This window comes from Lepidochelys olivacea, assembly GCF_965140295.1.
Source record: "Lepidochelys olivacea isolate rLepOli2 genome assembly, chromosome: 6".
In the NCBI taxonomy this organism is placed as follows: Eukaryota; Metazoa; Chordata; order Testudines; family Cheloniidae; genus Lepidochelys; species Lepidochelys olivacea.
In genome coordinates, this window is record NC_140416.1 from 56,398,432 (window position 1) to 56,418,777 (window position 20,346).

Sequence of the window (20,346 nt, forward strand, 5' to 3'; positions counted from 1 at the left end):
GCAATCATGAGATGGAAGTAGAGCTGCTCTGCATCAGCCTCCCAGTAAACACAAAAGAAGAGAACAGTGCAGATTTATTCCAGCCTTCCAGCACTTGGGAAGCAAGAGCTGCTGGGTTTGAGCCCAGCCACCCAACCTAGTCTGATGCTTGGCTCTGCAAGGTCCTGTGGCTCAAAGGCAGAAGCTTTTATTACAACAATTCATTTCCTACAAACCTGCTATTTTGAGATTTTCTTTCTGTGGGAAATGTTGGAGACTCTCACTGGATTTAATATTCCTGGGCCCACTGATTCTGCAGCTCACTTGGGACCTATAATGTTTGCACTAATTTAGCTGGTGATATGCCAGTGTAATTCACTTCTCTGTCTTCAGATTAACCTAATGGCCAAGCGGATAGCAGGGCCCTCACAAGAGCTCAGCATCAATGTGGAATGAAGAACACCCTAAATAAATAAATAAAACCCCTCATTCTCTTCTCAAACTTATTTTACACTAGTGTAACTATATGGACTCTAGTGGGTTACTCCTGATTTACACTGTGTGAGTGGGAGGAGGCCCAAAATAAGAGCTATCACTCTGAGCTGACTGTTCTAGAAGTGCCTGCTGGTTGTCTTGTCGATGCCATCAGCATCCATAAGTCAGGCCCTTCTTTTCAGTCCTTGGTAGACCTGTTATGGAGGCCTTTCTAGGCGTGCGTCTCTCTTAAGCTCCAAAAAGTGTCCGATATAAGGGCAATGGCACAATGAATCAAATCCAAACAGTTCAGAGACACAGAAGTTATTGCCATGTAATCCTCAGAGGAAAGAAGTTCTCACCCTCCAACAGGATCCACCACAATATCTCGTGGTCTGTCTAGGTTCTCCCAGATCAGTACAGTCCTCATGGTCCCATCTGTGTTGGAGACCTCTATCCGGTCTGTTCCTACAGAGATCAGGAGAGAAAGATCAAAGACCTCTAGAACCACAGGAGACAGAAGAAACAAACATTGATACAGTGATTCCGTTTCCCTGCCTGCCATCCCCTCACCTGACCTGGGAGGACTAGAGTGAGTGTGGAACAGACTTACTCAGCAGAGAACTCTCACGTTCAACTTCCCAACCCCAGCAACTGCTGAAACCTTGTGCAGATGGGAGGCAGTGCTCTGCCAGACCATCACAGGCATCTGGCAAGGCCCCAGAGGATGTCTAGGGAGATACCTTCCTAACATACCTCAGAACTCTAATTCTCTGGCAGAAATATCCTCCAGATTCTAACCATTCTGTCCTGAGGTACATGGCTGGAAAACATAAGTGAAAGCCTTCTGCAACGAGCAGCTGTTGTCCTCAGACATACACATTCCTGCAGACATCAGCAATGGGGTTGTAGTCCCACTAGAAGTAACACAGGAAGCCAAGTTGGTTCCTGCTTCATAAGAAAGATGGGAAAGGAGAACCCATGTTTGCCAAATGGAGAAAGACAAAACTGAAACAGATCGGGCTGCCAAGCTAATACTGAGTTTTTATGAACAGGGAAGAAGGTTACAGCCTGTAGAGAGCAGAAGACCCCAGTACCTGCGTCAGTCCAATACAGCTTGTTGGTGACCCAATCGATAGCCAGTCCAGCTGGGCTTTCCAAGCTGGTATCCACCACAACCTGAGCAAGAACCAAAACAAAGGTCACCAAACAAGAAACTCCAAAGGTCACCAAACAAGAAACTCCAGTGAGAAAAGTCCTTGAGCCTGGCTCTCCTCCTGTCCACTGCCAGCAATACAAACAACTCAGGCTAGCAAAATCCATGCAGCAAAAATCCACATGAGAAAAAGTGTTGAGGAGTTTAGAATTCAAAAATGACTTTTAAAGAATGGTTGTTGGACATCCCCATTTTCTACCTTTATTTCATTCCCCAACCGCCAAACTCTTGAGCTCTGTCAATGGCAGCCTGAGCATGAGTCAAAGGGGATGCCAAGAAAGTAACTCAAGGGAAAGCACAGTCCCTGCCACACTCTCAGTTCCTGCTGAGCCAGGGAAAAGGGGATTTAGAACCTTGTTCATTTGCGTTTTATTGAAACTCGGCCTGTGAAAAATCAAAGCCGGAGCTCGGTATTTACAAATCAATGTTTTCTCTTGCCCTAACTGCAGGGAGTCCCAGACAAGGAGGTGCAAACACAGCACACACGAAGGTTTAAGAGCTCACCTCGGATCACCAGCGATTAACAGGAGCCAAAACTAATGTGGGCATGGACAGGACCAGGGTAGCAGACCCGCAGAAGGCTGATACAGCCCCAATGGTTCATACAGAAACCTCGAGCCAGATTCACAACACAGAAGGCTGAGATCCCCAGAAGCTGCTTGGCCTAGTAACCCCACATATACAGAATACTGTACCTCCTGGCCTGAGCCATCCCATTTTGCTCTGCTAATGGAGTCAGTGCTGACATCTGTCCAGTAGACATAGTCATCCTTTGAGTCCCAGTCCAGAGCCACAGCACTGCGCACATCAGCCAGGGGGATGACATCATCTGACAGGTCTTCTGTGTCAAAGCTGATCCGACGGATGTCCATCCTTCGGGCAAAAAGCAGGAACTTGTCAAGACCTGATCAAAGGTCGAAAGGTCTTCTTTTAATTTCTCTAAGTTCAACAACATAGTGACAGACACAGACAATTCTCCTGTTACATCGGAGCTCCACTGCATACACACCACTCAATGCTGATTCACACACCAGGCCCTCACTGCTGGGAATAGTGTGGGGGGAGGAAGGAGAACATAGTATGGGCAGCTGTTTCCTGGGGGTGGGAGAGATCACACTGCAAAGAACAAGCCCACTATGGCCCTCAGAGGATGGCACAGATCTGACCTACAGCAGGTAGCTTTGCCATCTTCTCTGATTCCAGGAGACAAGGGGGCTAATTCTCCTGTAATTGAGCGCACTGTAAATCAGGAGTAACTCCCTTGCAGTCCTTGGAATTAAGCTGTTCATTCCTCACAAAGGCCAAAGGGGGTAGTTTATGTGGGAGTTTCCAGGTGACACACCCATTCAACTGTGGCATCAGCACTACCTCAGCTGTAAGTAGGCTGGAGTGGACATGCAAAGCAAGCACACATCTTGTGCCAAGCTGGTGCTCAGTAGGTGGGGCTGGAGTGGGGGGTGCAAAAGGAGAACGTGAGCATACAGCAGGCCTTTTATGTTACCCTACTCTCTTCTAAAGGCTTTTCCTGCTGCACCCCTCTCACCCTGTGTCTGGAAGTGACACAGCTGCTGCTTACTCAGATTTCTGACCCACTTCTACACATGGGACATGGGGCTGCGTGAGCACATCCGAGACTGGGAGCATTTGGGACTGTGGCATGCAGGCTCTGATCCCACCCCACTTACTCTGAGCACAGGTGTGGCTGCTGGTCTTGCGGAAGCCTGTGGGGCAGGCACAGGTGTAATCCTTGCTGTTTGGCAAGCACAGGTGAGTGCAGCCCCCATTGTTGGCCCCACAGCGGTTTTTCCCTGCTCAAATAGCCAAAAACAAAAACAACCACGCATAAGGCAACCAATAAAGAGAGCAAGAGATGTAGCAGGGGTGAGGGCAGAGAGAGAACACGCAGGCACACACACAAGAGCTGGGAAATGTTCTACTCTGGGGTAGCTATTTGAACCTCCTGCCCATTCACAAAGACCAGCCCCACAGGGACATGGGCACAAAGGGCTTGTCTACATAGGGAAATTATTCTGGAATAGGGTAGGGAGTGAACTTAAAGTGGTGTAACTATTTCACAATAACTTGTGTTTAGACAAGCCTTAAACTAGTGGTCCCCAAACTTTTTTGGTTGCGTTCCCCCCTTACCTGGTCCACATCCCCCTACCAGGAACTGCAGTTGGGGCTGGGAGCCATGCTTGGGAGCAGCGCCAGTGCTGCAGCTGAGGTTGCGGCCAGGAACAGGGCTATATTCGGGGCTGGGAGCCAGAGGCCACGGCTGGGAGCAGAGCTGTGGCCGGGAGCGGGGCCACGGTCGGGGCCGCCGTCAGGCTGCAGCTGGCACCATGGCCAGGAGTGGAACTGCAGTCAGGAGCCGGTGGCTGGGGGAGGCGTGTCCAGAGTGGAGCTGGGAGGCACTCCCTCCTTGCCCCCTATGGGGGCTGACCCAGGCCCCACTGCACCCCCCCAAACCTTCCACCACACTCCCCTAGGGGGGCACGCCCCACAGTTTGGGGATCACTCCCCTAAACATTCGTTATCAGAAAGCAACTGTCCCCCTGTGCCAGCAAGGGGGCGGGGGCAGGCTGTGGTACACCCATCCAATAACTGGAGATGAGAGCCTTGAAATAACATCAAACCAAAAGTTGCTGGATGGAGAAATTAGTGCTGGACTCTGGTAGCAGAGGTAAACTTGGGGTCATGCGTGGGTCTCACAAGGGAGACAGTGAGTAGTGGATAGAACAGTATCCCTGAGGCCCCTAGGCCTGGATGCTCCCTGCCGTAGACGCTGGGCAGTGACAGGTCCCCAGCTGGTTGGCTTTCCCCCTGCAGATGTGTCTCCCTGCCCCCTTTGCAGTTACCTGCTGGCTGGCGCTGAGGGTGCAGTGTGTGAATGTCCATGGGGAAGTGGAGCTTGTTGCGGATGATCTCCTGGTTCTTGCCGGTGAATTTGTTGGCACTATTGATGCTCTTGGTGTGCCAGTCCGTCCAGTACAGGCTATCCTCAAACACTGTGATAGCAAAGGGGTGTGGGAGGCCTGCAGCAAGAGTCCAGCACAGACATACAGGTTAATCCGGACCCCAGGAAAACCAGAGGAAAGCCCCTGAGCCTGTCCCTCTGGGGCGCTTCTGCACACCCAGGGGTCTCTGACCCTAACAGACTCAGCAGAGCCAAATCCAGCATTCACCAAAATAACTGTGCTTCTCTTCAAGGGCTGGGATGAGAGGGGCAGAGCCTGTCCCCAAGGGATGGGAGAAGTATGGCAGACTCACCCCATGGTGGTGTTCAGGGATTTGAGGGAATGGAAAGTAAATGTAGTAGCCCTCATACAGGTTGCTCCAAAGCTCACTCTGTGCTGCTGTATCTTTCCTGGTGCAGCATAGCTCTCCCCACAGCTGAAGCCTCGGTCTCACCTTGGCTGATAACAGCCTTCCTGTTCCGCCCATCCAAGTCAGCCCTCTCAATGACATGGTGCTTGGCGTCCACCCAGTACATCCTGTGCCCAGCATAGTCGATGGTCAGCCCATTGGGCCAGAAGAGGTGCGTATCAGCAATGATACGTCGATTGGAGCCATCCATGCTGGAGTATTCTATGCGAGGTGTGTTGCCCCAATCTGTCCAGTAGATGGTGCTAGAGGAGAGAAGGAGAGGCCTGAAGGCTAGGAAATTGAGGCCCTAAGTATGGCACCAGGCATCACTTCACAGCAAGGAGAGAATAAGCTGGCTCTGTAACCTCAAGCCATGGGATACTTGATCTCGATCACAGGGAAGCCAAGAGCAGCCCCCTAGCCTGCCATGCACCACTCTTTGGATTCAATTTGCAGTCACCCAAGGGAAGGGCAAACACTCCATGGGTGCATCCTGGCCTGGAGCCTCCTGCTTCGTAAGGCTCCCTAACGCTGTGATCAAAGGCAATACTGTGCGCACACTGAGGCAGCCCTGGGCCACGAAACAAGGAGAAGTCTAGATCAAGGATAGGGCCCTCACTGCTGAGTCCCATGTATTTGGAACAGTACTTAATTTGTAACGAAAGAGGTGCCGGGGCTCAACCAATTAGGTGCTAGGGATCAAGCAATTTTTTTACTCTCATAACTGACATGGCAAGCCCAGAGATGCCGGGGCTATGAACTTCCAAGCCTAGAGGTGTCGGGGTCAGCCCTGGCAAGCCCTCGCACAAATTAAGCACTGATTTAGAGGGTTCCCGCAATAGAGTCCAACAGAGGAGTTAGTGGAGCCCCATGCCCCTACTCACCCCTCCATGGGGTGAAGTGCGATTGCTCGTGGTTTCTCCAGGTTCTCCCACAGAAGCACCTTTCTGTGCGTGCCATCCAGATTTGCCACTTCAATCCGAGATGTACCAGAGTCTGTCCAATACAGCTTGTCATGGATCCAGTCAATGGCAAGTCCACCTAGCCAAGGGGAAGAATTAATCACAGACCAAAACCAAGGAGGGCAGATTATGCTGCTAGGAACAATTCCTCTTCTCCCTCAATCCCACTAGAGACCCAGCCTCTAGATAAACTCCAGGAGGAGAGTACCCTCCACCATCCCCATCTAACAAGAGCCATACACAGGGGATACATCCCAGCTGTCTCTCTCTTCCTCCACTCCCACATTGTGTGGTCTGGTCAGCTTCCCATGCCTTTGCTCTGATTCCTGGCCACACACCTGGGCTCTCCAGCCCTGTGGACACCACCTCTTCTACGTTGCTGCCATTAAGGTTGGCCCTCATGATGCGGTCCAGTGTGACATCAGACCAGAACACCAGCTCCTTGCTGTGGTGGAAATCAAGGGCAATGGCATTCTCCAGGTTGTTCAGGAGCAAGGTGTACTCCGAGCGGTGAGGCAGCACCTGCCGGATGTCAATCCGATTGGCAAAGAGCAGCACTGGCTCTGGCCCTGAGGGACATACAGAAGAGAGCATGAGGGGAACCTGGCATGGTCAGCCTCTGAGCCCAGTGTTATCACTTCGTTACGTTGGTACCAGAGAGCCAACTGGTGGGTGTAAAGCACTGGGAAGAGGAGACAAGGTGAGTGTTCACACTAATGACACTGGGTTGGGCAGCTTTGAAGCACTTTGCACCAAGAGTTGATCAACCCCATCCCCTGCCTGAGCTTCTCACATCAGCCCCAGCAGCCATTCCACCAGACACAAGCACCTGCCCACAGTATGCTGACATCACAAGCATATGGTGTACTCCGCCCTCCCTCTCTGCAACACAGCTTACAGTCTGAAAGGTCAGGTGAGACAACAGTTAGTCAGTCAGTCCTAGACAGTCAGAGCAAGCTTAGCAGAGGGGGCTGCCTTTTTTCTTTCTTTTTTTGGTTTTGTCTTGTAAGTAGGTATACAACAGCACTTGCTGAGCTATGCTACATTAGGGGAGCTAAGTAACCAAGCTAAGGTGAAAACAATGTGTGTCTTTAAAAGCACATCGTGTCCACACTCAGAGAATGAAATATGCAAAACATAAAGCAGAGCCTTGCCAATACAGAATCGGTGATCATGAGTCTGTTTCCATTTCTGGTTACAAAGCACAGTCCAAACCCACAGAGGCACGACTGTGCAACCAGCATGACAGGGAAATTCTTTCTGCTGCAGGGTCCGGGACACAAGGGAGCCAGAAGGAGAGGAGCTGGGCTTGACCCTAGCGCAGGGAGAGTTGTGGCACTACACAGCTACCAACCATTGGACAGTAAACCTGGAGGGTGAATCTCTGACACAGACTTGAGAGCCCCACCTCTCTTACATATTAATAGGACTTATCCACCTAGCCAGGTTAACCAAGTATTACTGAACTGAATTACCAGCATGTGCACACACACACGTGTGCATGCCAGAGCTGATAGTTCCTTCTTACCCAGGGCTTTACAGCTGCGCTTGTCCGGGCGAAGCTCATAGCCTTGCTCACACCAGCATTGGAAGCCACCTTCACTGTTGGTGCAGCCCTGGCTGCAGTAACCCTCCTCAGCACATTCATTCACATCTACAAAAGGTCAAGGGAACAAAGTTACAATTAGGTCACAAAGCTCCCACCCCTACCAGGAGCTGTCCACATCTCCCTGCTGCTCTATCTCTATGTCCGTGTTCCAACTTCCACTCCTGTCATAGACCTCCAGCTGCAAGTACCTTATTGCCGCAGTGAGGAGAAATAGAATGACTGTGACCCTGCCGGCTCACCTTGACACAATCGGGCATCCTCCAGCAGCCTGTAACCTGTGTGGCAGGTGCACTGTACCGTCCCTCGCACCATCTGGCACTTCTGGGCACAGCCCCCATTGCTGAGATTGCAGTGCTCCTCACCTGTCCGTGGACCTGTAGGGGCAGTAACATGTAAAGAGGATAGAGACGAGACAAGGCAGCTGCTATTATGCTCAGCTGTTAGACAGCAGCAGCCTTGTGGAGGAGGCTGACCCAGAAGGGAGGAGACACGTCCTGAAGAAGGCCGCATCTCCTCAGGTGGCAGCAACACTCCGCTCAGACAGAGGGTAACAACTCCTCCCAAGATCTGTGCATTTGCGGTTAGAACAGGAACCTTTGGAATTCGCTCTCTGAAAAAACATTCAGGTGTTTGACAGCACTAGGATTGATCTTCCTATTGCTCCTGCCCAAGCTTGCACATCAATCAGCCCAGAGACTATGGATGGGGTCTCTTCCTCATAACTCCTATTAAGATCACTATGGTCGCTTTCCCTAGGCACATGGCTCTCAATAACATCACGGGCAGTGACTCCCACCGTCCCCAGTTCAACCATGAGGCACTGGGAATGGGGAGACTTACGGCAGTTTTGGTGGGGACTCTCATCGCTGCCATCTCCACAGTCGTTCACACTGTTGCACAGCTTCCTCTGGCCAATACAGCGCCCGTTCCCACAAAGGAACTGGTCAGGGGCACACTGGGGACTCCCTGTGGGGGCAGAAGGGAAGTCACACACCCAGAACTAGGATTCAAACAAGAACAGCTCAGCAGAGGTTTGCTGCACAGAATGGCAAGTCCCAGGGCAGAGAGAAGAGAAGAGAATAGAAGAGAAAAGAGAAGAGAAGAGAAGAGCACCCTTACCCCTTGGCTGTGCTAGGTTACTGCATCTCCATCACATTCATTACAGTCTTCTCTTTTGGGATTAGATTGAACCTATTGTTTTGTGTTTCTGTGGATCCTGGGAAAGCAGCTTCAATTCACTTTACACTCCCCACTACTGCCTCCTCCCTTGTGTTGCTTCAGAGGACCTCAGATTCCCCTCCAGACTGTACCAAGTGTTGTTACTCTACGAAGAAGTCCAGATATTTTATTTCTCTCAGATTGAGTGCAAGATCATGGTTTAATTCCTGTTGATACCAGATTCCACAAGCGTCCTGGGCCCCTTCTCAACATGCGTCTGAGGAGCTAGCCTGTACGCTTCCTCCTCCTTTCATCATCTGAGATGTCACCCCAATGCAATCTTACATTTGTCGAAAACAGAGTTTTACCCTGTTCTAGATGGAAAGCTCTTTGATGGATTTGGACTAGGATTTATACAAAGCCTTGAAAAATCAGCTGTGGAAAGAGGATTTCACAAGTGAGCCACACTCTTCAGTTTCTGCTGATGACAGACGCTGTGCAGTTTTATCCAGGACCTTCCTTTCTCCTTTTATTTGTTTTTGAAATTAATTTTGTACTGTAAAAGGTCACTATATAAAATGGGATCATCTTTATCATCAGAGTCAGATCTGATGATCCGAATTACTAAAATACGTTGTAACTGCTGTTTACTCCTATTAGTCTTGCAGAACCAACCTAGCTCAGAGGGAGGGAGCTGGAACCGATTCCTTCTTGTAAATCGTCAGCGGAATTGGTTATGGTAACACCTGGGCAAACCCACGAAAGGCAATGGGGCTCTACAGATGTACTAATGAAATAATTTGACCTCCAGAACCTTTATTACAAGTGATGTGTGAGAAGAAAAATCAAAAGACTATGGTGATGGACACCAATAAAAGATCCAGATAGAGACACAAACCTGGAATCCAACAATATATTTACAGAGTCACTTTTCAGAGCAGAGCCACAGTTTAAATGAGCCATTTTAACATCTGAAACTTGTTCATTGTAACTGACAGAAAGATACCATATTATTTCTGGATTTGTGATTTCAAATAGCTGATTAGACAGACTAAAGCAACACCAACTGATCAGCTTTGTCTCACTGGAAATTACGTGTCTGGAAGGTGCTTGTGTCCTATGTTTTTTTTCATAGCTGGTAAGACTAATTCTCCACTGAGCCAAATTTCAGCACCAGCTTTGGACTCTTAAAGGTCAACTTTACTATAAGTCACTGAACATTAGGTAACATTCCTGGCCAGACAAATCCTTAGACATTTTACAGAGTGTGCGCATTGGATCCCATCAGTTAACTGTTACCAGCTGACCTTCACCATATTTATGGTAGGTCTTGGCTGTTCAGTGAAGACTCTCCAGAGAGCTGGCTTTATTATAGTGTTGGATGTATCCATTCATCCTGCCCCTGATATTTTATTTCAGGGGTACTGCAGGTTTGGTTTGGTTTCTTGGCTGTCATCATTCCTTTGACTTTTTGTTTAGATACCTTTCATTACTGGGGTGAGGACCAGTGGTGTTATCACACTCCTTGTAGTTGTGGTTACATGTGTAATTGCATTTTCAGGATTAGCGTCTCCTGCACAAAGGTACCTACAACAGCTGATAGCTCTAAAACGATCAGCATGGACACTTGAACTTCAGTCAATATCTACAGAGATGTTATTGACTAATGCAATAAGTGCAGTCTCCATACCAGAAGTTGTTGCTGAAGGGTGGGGAAAGGGGGGAGGTGGAGGAATCAGTGCTTAGCCACCTATGATGTCTAATTCAGAGCCATTAGCTGTAACAAAACAGTGCGGCTGCCCCCTGCCAAGACCTACCTGTGTTCTCACAGCTCTCCTCATCACTGTTGTCAGAACAGTCGTCCTCTCCATCGCAACGCCATGACAGACGGACACAGCGCCCAGATTTACAGCGGAACTGGTCAGCTGTGCACATGGATGTGGCTGGGGAGACAGAGGAAAAACTACTATACAGAGCAATTATAATGTAGCCCACCAGCCCCATATCCGAATTCCCTTTCACTCCAGATCATCACCACAGATCAAGCCTCTGCCTGGCATCCCAGACACTCACTGCAGTTCTTCTCATCTGACTGGTCATCACAATCGAAGTCGCCATCACACCGCCAGCCTGCGTTGATACACAAGCCACTGTTGCACATGAATTCCCCGGAGCGGCATGGCTGGTGAGATGCTGCAGAGAGGGCACAGCACATTAGTACCAAGGCATTCCAATTCCCCCCAGGCCATCCTCACATCGAACTGGCATGAACTTGAACCCCATGCTGAGTGCAACCCTAAATCTCTGACTGCCAGAAGCAAAGAAGGGAACTTGGGTGGATCACTCCAGCTGCTCTGTTCTGTACACTCCCCATGAAGCTCTGATACTGGCATCTGTTGAAGACAGGATACCTAGCTAGATGGACCATTGGTCTGACCCACTATGGTCGTTCTTATGTAATTGACCCATTCTTGAATGCTTCAGCCCCTGTATCTAGAGCTCCTAGCTAGACAATGACCCTGCCACCCAAGCCAACAAAAGCAGTTTGGGCTCCACCAATAGGAACTTTCCCTCTAGGCAGTGTCCCTCCCCAACCAATTCCAGCCAGGGCACTGGGGAGGGACACCTTCCCCAGCTCCAGCCAAATCCTCCCATTTGGATCAATGTGCCAGCTGCCAGGGGGACCCAGGGGATTACTCTCCCTTGCTGCTGACTCACAGCAGTCGGACTCATCAGACCAGTCCCCGCAGTCATCGTCCCCATCACAGTGGTAGATATCCAGGATGCAGCGCCCATAGGCACACTGGAACTCCTCTAGGCTACAGGCTGTGGCTGGAACATCTGATGCTAACAAGGAAACCAAGGGGAAAGAAAGGCTAAGGGCAGGGACCAAGCCAGTTTATGCTTATATTTGTGGGAACAAGAGGGGCCTGGCAGACACGCAATGCAGCAGGTGCAGTGCATATACACAAGTGGCTCGCTCCCTCCCTCCAGCCCTCAGCGTGTCCACAGCACTGACAGGGACACAGACACTTCACTGGAAAGCTGTTGACAGCTGCATGCAATGGAACCAACCCACTCAGCACAACACGGGGATCCATCCTGCGGAAATTAACCCTCACAAGAACCATAACCTTAGCTCTGAGTTACAGATGGGGAACTGAGGCATGGAGAGGTGAAGCAACAGAGGGAACGCCAGGGACAGAACCCAGGAGCGCTAACTCCCTCATTCTGTGGTCAGAGCACTAGATCATACTGCCCTATAATAAAGGCTTATATAATACCTCAAGGGGTGGGAGTGGCGTAAGGGGTAGACTCAAAGCAACAAGCCTCTCCCAACCCTATACCTCTTAGAATAAAGTCAGCCTTTGGGGTGCGATGAACCTCACCGCATTGAGGTTTGAGATAGGTCAGACTGCAGGTCTGAAGTATGGGACTGTTCCTTTAAGGACTCAGAAATGTGATGGGAAGGTAAGCAGTGGAGCAGCAAGGTGCCCAGGTTTACACCAGGCCTTTGAAGTGTTGCTTCCCCTGACATGCTGCCAAAAAAACTGCTCCAAATCACTGAAATCCTTCCCAGCAGACTCTGACCCTGTGCAGGATCTGGCACATTCAGAGTCAAGAGTTTGCCCGCTGCCCTGCTCTGGGACAGCTGGGTGCTGCACAGGAACGTGCCCTCACCAAGGAATTCTTGGAGAGTTCAGTGCAATGGAGACTGAATTCCTCCCTCACCTTGGGCAGGGAGCCGTGGGACACTGTCCAGAGAAGGAAATGCAACATTTAAGCACATGGAGGCTAAAGAACCCAACTAATAACTTGGTGATCTCTGGAGTCATGGAGAGGCTTTGGGATGGGGACTGGACCAAAAGCTGCCACTGCTGGGAATTCACACAGAACTGCCTCTCCAGCTGGGAGCATGGGGCAAAGGCAACAGATATCCAGTAAGAGCTTTATTTCATGCCAGTGTCTGATATCCAGATGCTGAAGAGGAGCCCAGCTGACTGACTCCAGGTGCTCTTCCAGAGAGCTGAACCGGCAGGCAGTGGGGTTCAGGGAAAAGAGGGCAGCTGGCAGCCCAGGAGAGGGGGATAAAAGGAGAGAGGGTAGGAGACCAACCCTGCTATCCAAATATAATGCTTATCTGCAAAACAGTTAGAGAATAGAAAAAGGGACTAGGCAAGCTTTGGGAAACAAAAACCAAGCCTGAGAGGAGGGGACACGATTTCTACCCCATCCTGCCATGCAGCGGGAAGTTGGAGTGTCTCCTTCTCCCTTCCCCAGGGCCTGTCCATGGCCAGCAGGGAAGGGACAGGCAGGGGGAGCTGGAAGGAAGGAGAGAGGCTGGATTCTTCCCAGAGTCCTTTCCCAGCTCAGAAATCTTTGCAGCCCTGGCTCCCTGCCAGCTCTCATTATCTGGAGAGATAAAAGACAATTCACCCTCCCCCCCCACCCTCCCCCCCTCCATACCCCTCCCACCCTTCAGGAGCTGGCGGCCCTGATCCCCCTCCCAGAGCCTTTTGAAGTTTCCTCCTATCTAGAACAAATTCTGCAAAATGCCCTTGAGAGCAGAGTGGGGGAGGGGAGCTCTGCAACTTCCACAGACACTAACTGCCGCTCAGAGACTCAAGAGCAAGGGGGTGGAGGGAGTAACAGGATCCTGGCCCTGTTGCTACAGGCCTGTAGAATGGGGACAGCTGCTGCTGGCTCCCCCACACTCCAGAGATCTGCTTCCAGCTCTTTTATCCGCTTAGCTAATACTGGACAAAATTTTCAACAAACTATCCCAGTAAAGAGATGTGGGTCAGAGGGACTCCAAAGGGTGTGCAGGCACGAGGGGCTCCTTTAGAATTCTCTGCAGGAATCAAAGGGGGAGGGGCGGGGAGACGAATCCTTCCTCTCCTTCCCCACTTCATTATATGGCCCATCTGATATGCACAGGATCCCTGGCTCTGGCTCAAGGTCACACCAGCCTGGGAGCAGAAGGGAGAAGCAGCCAGCCCAGGTTACCACTCAGACAGTACTCGTCTACACCATGGGGCTGATGATGGCCCCCACCACCAGCGATGGATCACAGCAAAACTGCTAGCACAACCAGGGCCAGTTCATTTCCAACATCAATTACAGAAGGCACATTAGGCCCCAGGTTGGTAGCAGGGACAAGCAGCTAGCTCCCAAGGCTATGAGGGAAGGAGGATACTCACGGCAGCTCTCCTCATCCGAGCCATCCTTGCAGTCTGTATCGCCATCACAGAACCAGTGCTCGGCTATGCAGCTGCCATCGCTGCAGCGGAATTCCTTCTCCGAACATTTCCTCATGTCTGCAAGCCAGAGACAACAATGCAATCAGAGCACATGTCCCCCAGGGGTACCCAAACGTATCCATGCCACCCACTGTACCCAGGTCTCCCAGAGCACCCACATATGCCTGTGCCACCCACTGAATCCCCCAGGGCACCCAAACACACCCATGCCCTTTGGTGCCTGGGCACACCAGCAGTGCTCATTCTGTTTAGCATTGGGTGTTGGATTAGAAAGGAATCCTCAAGAATTCAGAGCTCTGTGTCAAGAAACAACAGGTCCCAGCATGGACAAATGAGACTAGGCTGGGCTGCTGGTTGGAAGAGAAGCCCCACAGACAGATCCCAAGCAGTAATCCGGGTAAGCATGTCCCCAGCTGCTCATCTCAGGCCATCCAACTGTGTGGCCTTACCATGCTTTAGGAGATTAGCACCCAGTGGATGGGACTGTACGCAAGCCCTTTTGTAAGCAACTGTCCTAGGCCGACCGCGCAGGCACCCCGTTCATGGCATTCGCATGGTCATGCCACTCACCACACTGCTCATCGCTGTTGTCACCACAGTCGTTGTCACCGTCACAGTGCCACAGGCTGCGGATGCAATATCCGTTCTGGCACGAGAACTCGTCCTCCTCGCATTCCCGTGGCGCTACAAGGACACAGCCGAGAGGGAACTGAAGACAAGCTGATTTACCTTACAGAGCCAAGTCTTCACCCCAGCACAAAGGGGACCTTTGGAACAATGTCCTCCAAGAGGGTGCCACCATGAAGGGAAAACTCGTCCCCCATCACCACAGCAAAACATGGGGTGGAGGTTAGAGGGAGCCAAAGCCAGCCCAGGATTCCAAGTCATCTCTTCAGATCCCTTCCCAGAGATTTCCTTGCAGGACAATGAGAAAGGGCTGCAGTATCAGCATCTTTTCAGGGGGACCCTTCCTTCATTGAGAGGAACTGGATCCAACAGAAAGTTTCAACTGGGACAAGAATCTCCTGTACTGCAGACTGGGCAGCTCACCTCACTTTCTGGGAGCTCACGCATGTAGTCAACTTTGTCCTCCTCCTTCCCACAGTTCCAAATCCCTCTCCTTCCCCTTCCCTACCCCCTGGAAAGGGCCTATCCACAGCCCATACTCCTCCAACACCCAACTCAGCATTTCAGCAGAGGGTAAAAGGTCAGCACGGATCAGACCTAAACAAGTTAGCAACAGTACGCGCCAAAGCCCACAGCAGACAATCTCAAGCAAGCTCTTGGCTTCAGGTCCACAGAAGTCTGCCCTATTCCACAGCACTGCGCTCTGCAGGGGATAAAGATGCTTCTCACCAACATGTCCCTCTTGTGGGTTAGCCCCATACAGGAGCAGGAGCTTGCCATTGGGTCCCACACATAATATTGGTTTGCCAGGTCTCCTGTTTCCCCTAGATTTGCTGCCATGTAACAGTTATGAGGAAGGGTCTCTCTCAGTGACACCAGATTTGGTCTCAGAGTTCCCATTAAAATCACCACCCCATGCCTTGCTGCACTGATCTCTCAAGGTGGGATAGGGGATGGAACCAGAGAATATTGCCGTAAATGACCAAACACTTGCACCCCAAATCTATGGGCATCCCAATCTCTGTCCAGAGGAATGTCCATGTGCGCTTGCCCTGATTAATGAGCTCTATGGATTGAGAAAGACATGGAAAAGATACCGGAAAGCTGGACAGCTAAACTGTCATATAAATTCTCGAACCCACAGAGCCCTAATTCCACACACCCCCGTCCCCAGTCTATATAAGAGGCAGAGATCAGGATAGTCCACATTAAATAGCTACAGTCCCATGGGGAGCATTCTGAGGACTGACAAAATGGCACTAGGTGGGGGTGAGTTAAGCTCTGCAGTTGTCCGGGAGGTGGAAGGGGGTCATCAGGGAAAGCATCAAGTCAGGTGCTCTGGGAGCAGGCTCAGGAGCACATACACATGTATCACCCTGTACACTCCTCCCCCATTGCTCAGCGTACCTGGGGAGAAGGGAGTGTTGAGTTGCTCCGAGCACCAGCCTGACAGCACACATCTCAGCATCTAACAGCAGCCTGACACCAGCCCTAATGTCCGGTGCAGCTCCAGAGAGCGGTCGTTGATGTGTGCAGTAGGAAAAGCGGATTCTCTAGCACATGCTGACAGTCACTGAGATGGGTGCAATGAGGCAACCATAGAGCAGGGAGGGGCATTTAAATCACTTTACTTACAAAAAAACATCCCTAAGTAACCCCTGTCTCCAGCACAGAAGGAAGAGGGTGGAGTTGCAAGAGATCAGGTACATTTCCATTCACATTCTGACAACTTTACTGGCATGACAACAGCCTTAGATGCTGCCAGAACTATTGTGGTACAGTAAAAGTGGCTGGGCTCTCTCATGTGGTGCCAGGTTACCATGTCTCAGAGTAACCGGGCCTCTGACCAGGCCAATATCCCTGCAACACTCCTCAGTGAAGCTGTTTGAAGGGAGAGGACCCTGAGGATGGCCTCACATAGCAGTGGAGTCAGACAGTGGAACCTGAGGCCACAGGAAACCAGCCAGACAAACAGTTTAGTGGGATTTAGCAGGGGTTAGGCATTTCCATGAACAAGGAGCACACAAACACGGCTCACTGGGAAGCTTGGGGAAGTGCTTCATGGGACATTAACTAGCAGGCTGCAGGACGTAAACTGTTCTCCAGCTGGGACCAGGAAGCATCCCCTCTCCCAGAATAAAGAGCTACACAATTGTCTGGCCAGGTGCACTGGGGGAGGGTCACCCTCCTCTGAAGCATCAGGTACTGCAGCATATAGAATTATGTGGGCCATTGGTCTGAGTGGAAAAACTCCCATGTTCCTGTGTCAACAAAGTTAACACTGGTTAACCGTTTGGGTGCCAGCTTCCCAGAGGCCTAGCAAGTCAGTGTGGCACCCATCCTTTCAGCAGCATGTCATCTTCCCCTTGAAGGGTTAACTTACGGCAGTCCTGTTCATCAGAATCATCTTCACAGTCATTGTCTCCATCACAGACCCATGAGCGACGGATGCACTTCCCATTGTCACAGTGGAAATCCAAGGACGAGCAAGTAGGCAGCACTGGACACAGGAGAAAGGAGACAACTCACTATGTGCCTGCAGCAGCGTTCCTATAATGACCGTTTTCTCCCTCTCCCCCGCTAGCAAGGGGCTAGCCCCCTAGCGAAAATGAAGATGAGTTTCGGGTTATCAGTGAGAAAAGACCCTGGGAACCTGTGGCTGAGCAGTGCTGCATCACCACAGAAGCACCGACCTTCCCAATACAGGGGGCCGAGCCACAGTGCCCCCTTCAGCTTCTTCTTCCTTTCCCATCGCCGACACAAGGCGGTTCTCCCCCTCCCAGCCCTCTCCCTGTAGTTTCACGTCCTTCTGGACATTCAAAAGAGAGTTAGCAACATAAAAATATATCTAAATTCTTTCTCTCCCTGCATGCTCCCCCAGTGTGTCCTGTCCTCCCTTGTCGGTTACACAGGTAGAGTCTCTGAAGTGATGCTGTTGGGTTTCTGAGGCACATGCCCAGCCTCCCATACCGTGTGTGTGAGGGGGGCTCTCCCAATGAGGTGTTGTTTCTAGGGCTCATAAGAAGGAGTTTAAGGCAGCAGATGAAGATGCTACCCCCTGCCCCAGGCACAGTATATGGCAGAATCCAGGCATTGTAGGAAGGAGGAGGAGGATGGGAGACACCTTTAGGAATTCAATAGAGTGGCAACAAAGTGGGGCTGCTGGACTCTGGCTTCAAAGGGCCCTGTGAACAAAGGCTGGAATTTGAGGGAAGAGCATAAGCCCAGCTCTGCCCTTCCCTCACAGATGAGAGGAACACTCCAAGCCCTGAGAGGTTCATGCTTTCAAGTGCTGCCAGCTGCTGTGGGAAGGAGGTTACACAGGGCTCTGCTCCTGACAGGTGTGTTCTCCAAAGAACAATGTTACCTTAATGATACAAAGAGGAGCAGAGTAGGGAGAGGCTGGGTCTCTGAAACCCTTTCATCCCAGCCCAGCCTGCTGATAGCATCTCCCAGCTGTCACCAGCCAGGCCAGTCCTGCTCTGCTAGGCTCATAACTCCTCCCTCCCCTGCCAACCACTCTTGGTGGGGGGTGAATACAGCAGCAACACAATAGACAAGGGAAGGGGCAGATCCCCTGTGGGCTAGAGAGAACATATTGGATGGCCACACTTTCCGTTTTCCAGTCCCTTCGACCCTCCGGTCCCTAACAGCTCAGAATTGCTGCCAACATCCTGTGTCACCAGTGCAGATTAGACGGAGGAAGAACCCTAGGGGCTCTTTTACTTAATCAGACCCACCTGGGATTGTAACAGGATTAAACTCAGCATGGGAAAGCACCTCCTGCAGCTTCTCAGAACCCACAGAGCAAGTGCCTGCACCCCAGCTCCTACAGCTTCACTAACCCTCCTAAATGGCCTCTCTGTAGGACCCAATAGTCTCCCTTCTCAGCAGGGATATTAGGGACCTAAGCCCAGAAGCGCGCATGGCTCTCTACTCTGGGTGGAAAATGGCAAAGAACCGAGCGCCTGTCCCAGACAGCTCCAAAGCTGACAGCACAAAGGTGCAAGAGGCGTAGGGCCTGCTCTGCCTCACAGACACATGGTTCCCCCTTCCTAAGGGCAACTTCAGGTCCTTTCGCTGGGTCTTGTCTCTGCTTGGTGCATCCAGGTACAGGGTTCATCTCCTAACACAGGGCACCTCTGCAGCCCACCCAATCCTCAGTGCACAGCCTCTCTGCATCCCAGCCTGTTTGTCACCCTTCTCTAGCTAAGGAAGGCAGCTAGCACTAGGGTATTTAAGAGCTGAGTGTGCTTTTTTGACTACCTCTCGAGACACCCAGTTCCCGTCCCACTTTTACTCTCTTAATGAGCTAACTCACTACAACACAGTTTCACCCTTAAACACCATCTGTTGCAATGCTAGCCCCTCCAGCTGACAACGCCATTCCATGGAGGAAACGGAAAAGAACAGTTCCCCCTCCCATCATAGCAAAAGCCACATGGGATAGCAGACTAGGCTCAGGGCTGGAAGCCAAGAGGACCTGAACTCTAATCCCACCACAGCCACTGACTGGTCTTAGAGATACTTTGTAACTAAACAAAGGCTATAGGTACAATACAACTTTACAGAAGTTTAGGGGACTCAAAAACAAGACATCTGTTGAAAAGAACTTTCACAATGGATATTTCATTCACTCCTATTTAGAGAGATGCATAGGGATATAAGTAGGTGCAACGGGTTGAAATTAAGAGGGAACAAGCAGGCCAAATATGAAGGAAAACTTCCTGACAATAAGGTATCTCAGGGTGTAGGATATTCTCCCCAGGGAAGGAGCAGAAGCCCCACCACACAGAGCATTTAAAACAAACCCCTATAGAATCCTGCACTGGCCCCAGAGAGACAGAGTCGAGGATCCAAAAGGCCTTTTCCATTTTTACTGCCTAGGATTCTACAAAGACCTGTGTTCAGATCACACCTAGCCTTTTCAGATACATCTCCACAGCCCAGAGCAGCAAGTCTCAGAGCCTGGTCAACAGACTCGGGCTCACAGGGCTCATGCTATGGCATTAAAAATCATTGTATAAACATTGTGGCTCAGGCCGGAGCTCGGGCACTGATGTCCACCACCCTCCAAGGCTTCAAAGCCCTTGTGTCTACACTGCTATTTTTAGCGCTGTAGCACAATTCTGAGTCTACTGACCCAGGCTCTGAGTCTTGCTGCCACAGGTTGCCACTCCCTCTGTAGACGTAACCTCCCATCTGTCTGAGGCCTGGATGGAGAGGAAGGCACACACATACACATCTCTACATTCACCAACCAGAGACTCAACAGCGGAGCACGTTTTCTAGCTGCTGGTTTGTTTCCTTTGACCATGCTTCAAGGTGGGTGCACACATCCAACAACCTCCTCCTAGAGAATCCCAGTGCTGACTGAACATGGAGACTGGAATTCCCCTCCTGCCCTGTGGCGGGAAGAGGGGGTTACACTCTCCTCCCCCAACTTTACTCCCAGAAAAAACAACCAGGAAGTGCAGCTTCTTGGATCTTGAGAGACAAGCCAAGCCCATAGCTCTGCCTCTCTCCCCTCAATGCAGCCTCTGTAGACTGCACACAGACCAGACCCTTCCTGGCCTCAGCAGCAGTTTCAAGGATAAAACCATCCCCCCCATAGCACATACATTACTGTCTGCTCTCCCCAGCCCCAGCATGACTAATCACCAAAGGGCTGCGCAGGAGCTGCCTGGAAGGGAA

The 20,346-nt window shown here is 50.9% G+C and overlaps 1 protein-coding gene across 3 annotated transcripts in view; it reads right to left on the bottom strand.

Annotated features, from left to right (window-relative positions):
* The window catches only part of LRP4 (LDL receptor related protein 4), a 104,906-nt gene that overhangs the window by 22,518 nt on the left and 62,042 nt on the right, over positions 1–20,346 (bottom strand). For 2 of the 3 annotated variants that reach the window (XM_084630489.1, XM_084630487.1), the window contains 17 exons: positions 17,036–17,152; positions 14,596–14,709; positions 13,966–14,082; positions 11,483–11,611; positions 10,838–10,957; positions 10,582–10,707; positions 8,447–8,572; positions 7,846–7,980; positions 7,526–7,651; positions 6,336–6,566; positions 5,920–6,076; positions 5,081–5,298; positions 4,528–4,704; positions 3,355–3,480; positions 2,365–2,573; positions 1,551–1,632; positions 816–921 (listed from right to left, as the gene is read on the bottom strand). In XM_084630489.1, the coding sequence (XP_084486615.1) occupies positions 816–921; positions 1,551–1,632; positions 2,365–2,573; positions 3,355–3,480; positions 4,528–4,704; positions 5,081–5,298; positions 5,920–6,076; positions 6,336–6,566; positions 7,526–7,651; positions 7,846–7,980; positions 8,447–8,572; positions 10,582–10,707; positions 10,838–10,957; positions 11,483–11,611; positions 13,966–14,082; positions 14,596–14,709; positions 17,036–17,152 (2,416 nt within the window). The remainder of the gene's footprint in view (positions 1–815; positions 922–1,550; positions 1,633–2,364; positions 2,574–3,354; positions 3,481–4,527; positions 4,705–5,080; positions 5,299–5,919; positions 6,077–6,335; positions 6,567–7,525; positions 7,652–7,845; positions 7,981–8,446; positions 8,573–10,581; positions 10,708–10,837; positions 10,958–11,482; positions 11,612–13,965; positions 14,083–14,595; positions 14,710–17,035; positions 17,153–20,346) is intronic. The other variant, XM_084630488.1, reaches the window with a different exon arrangement.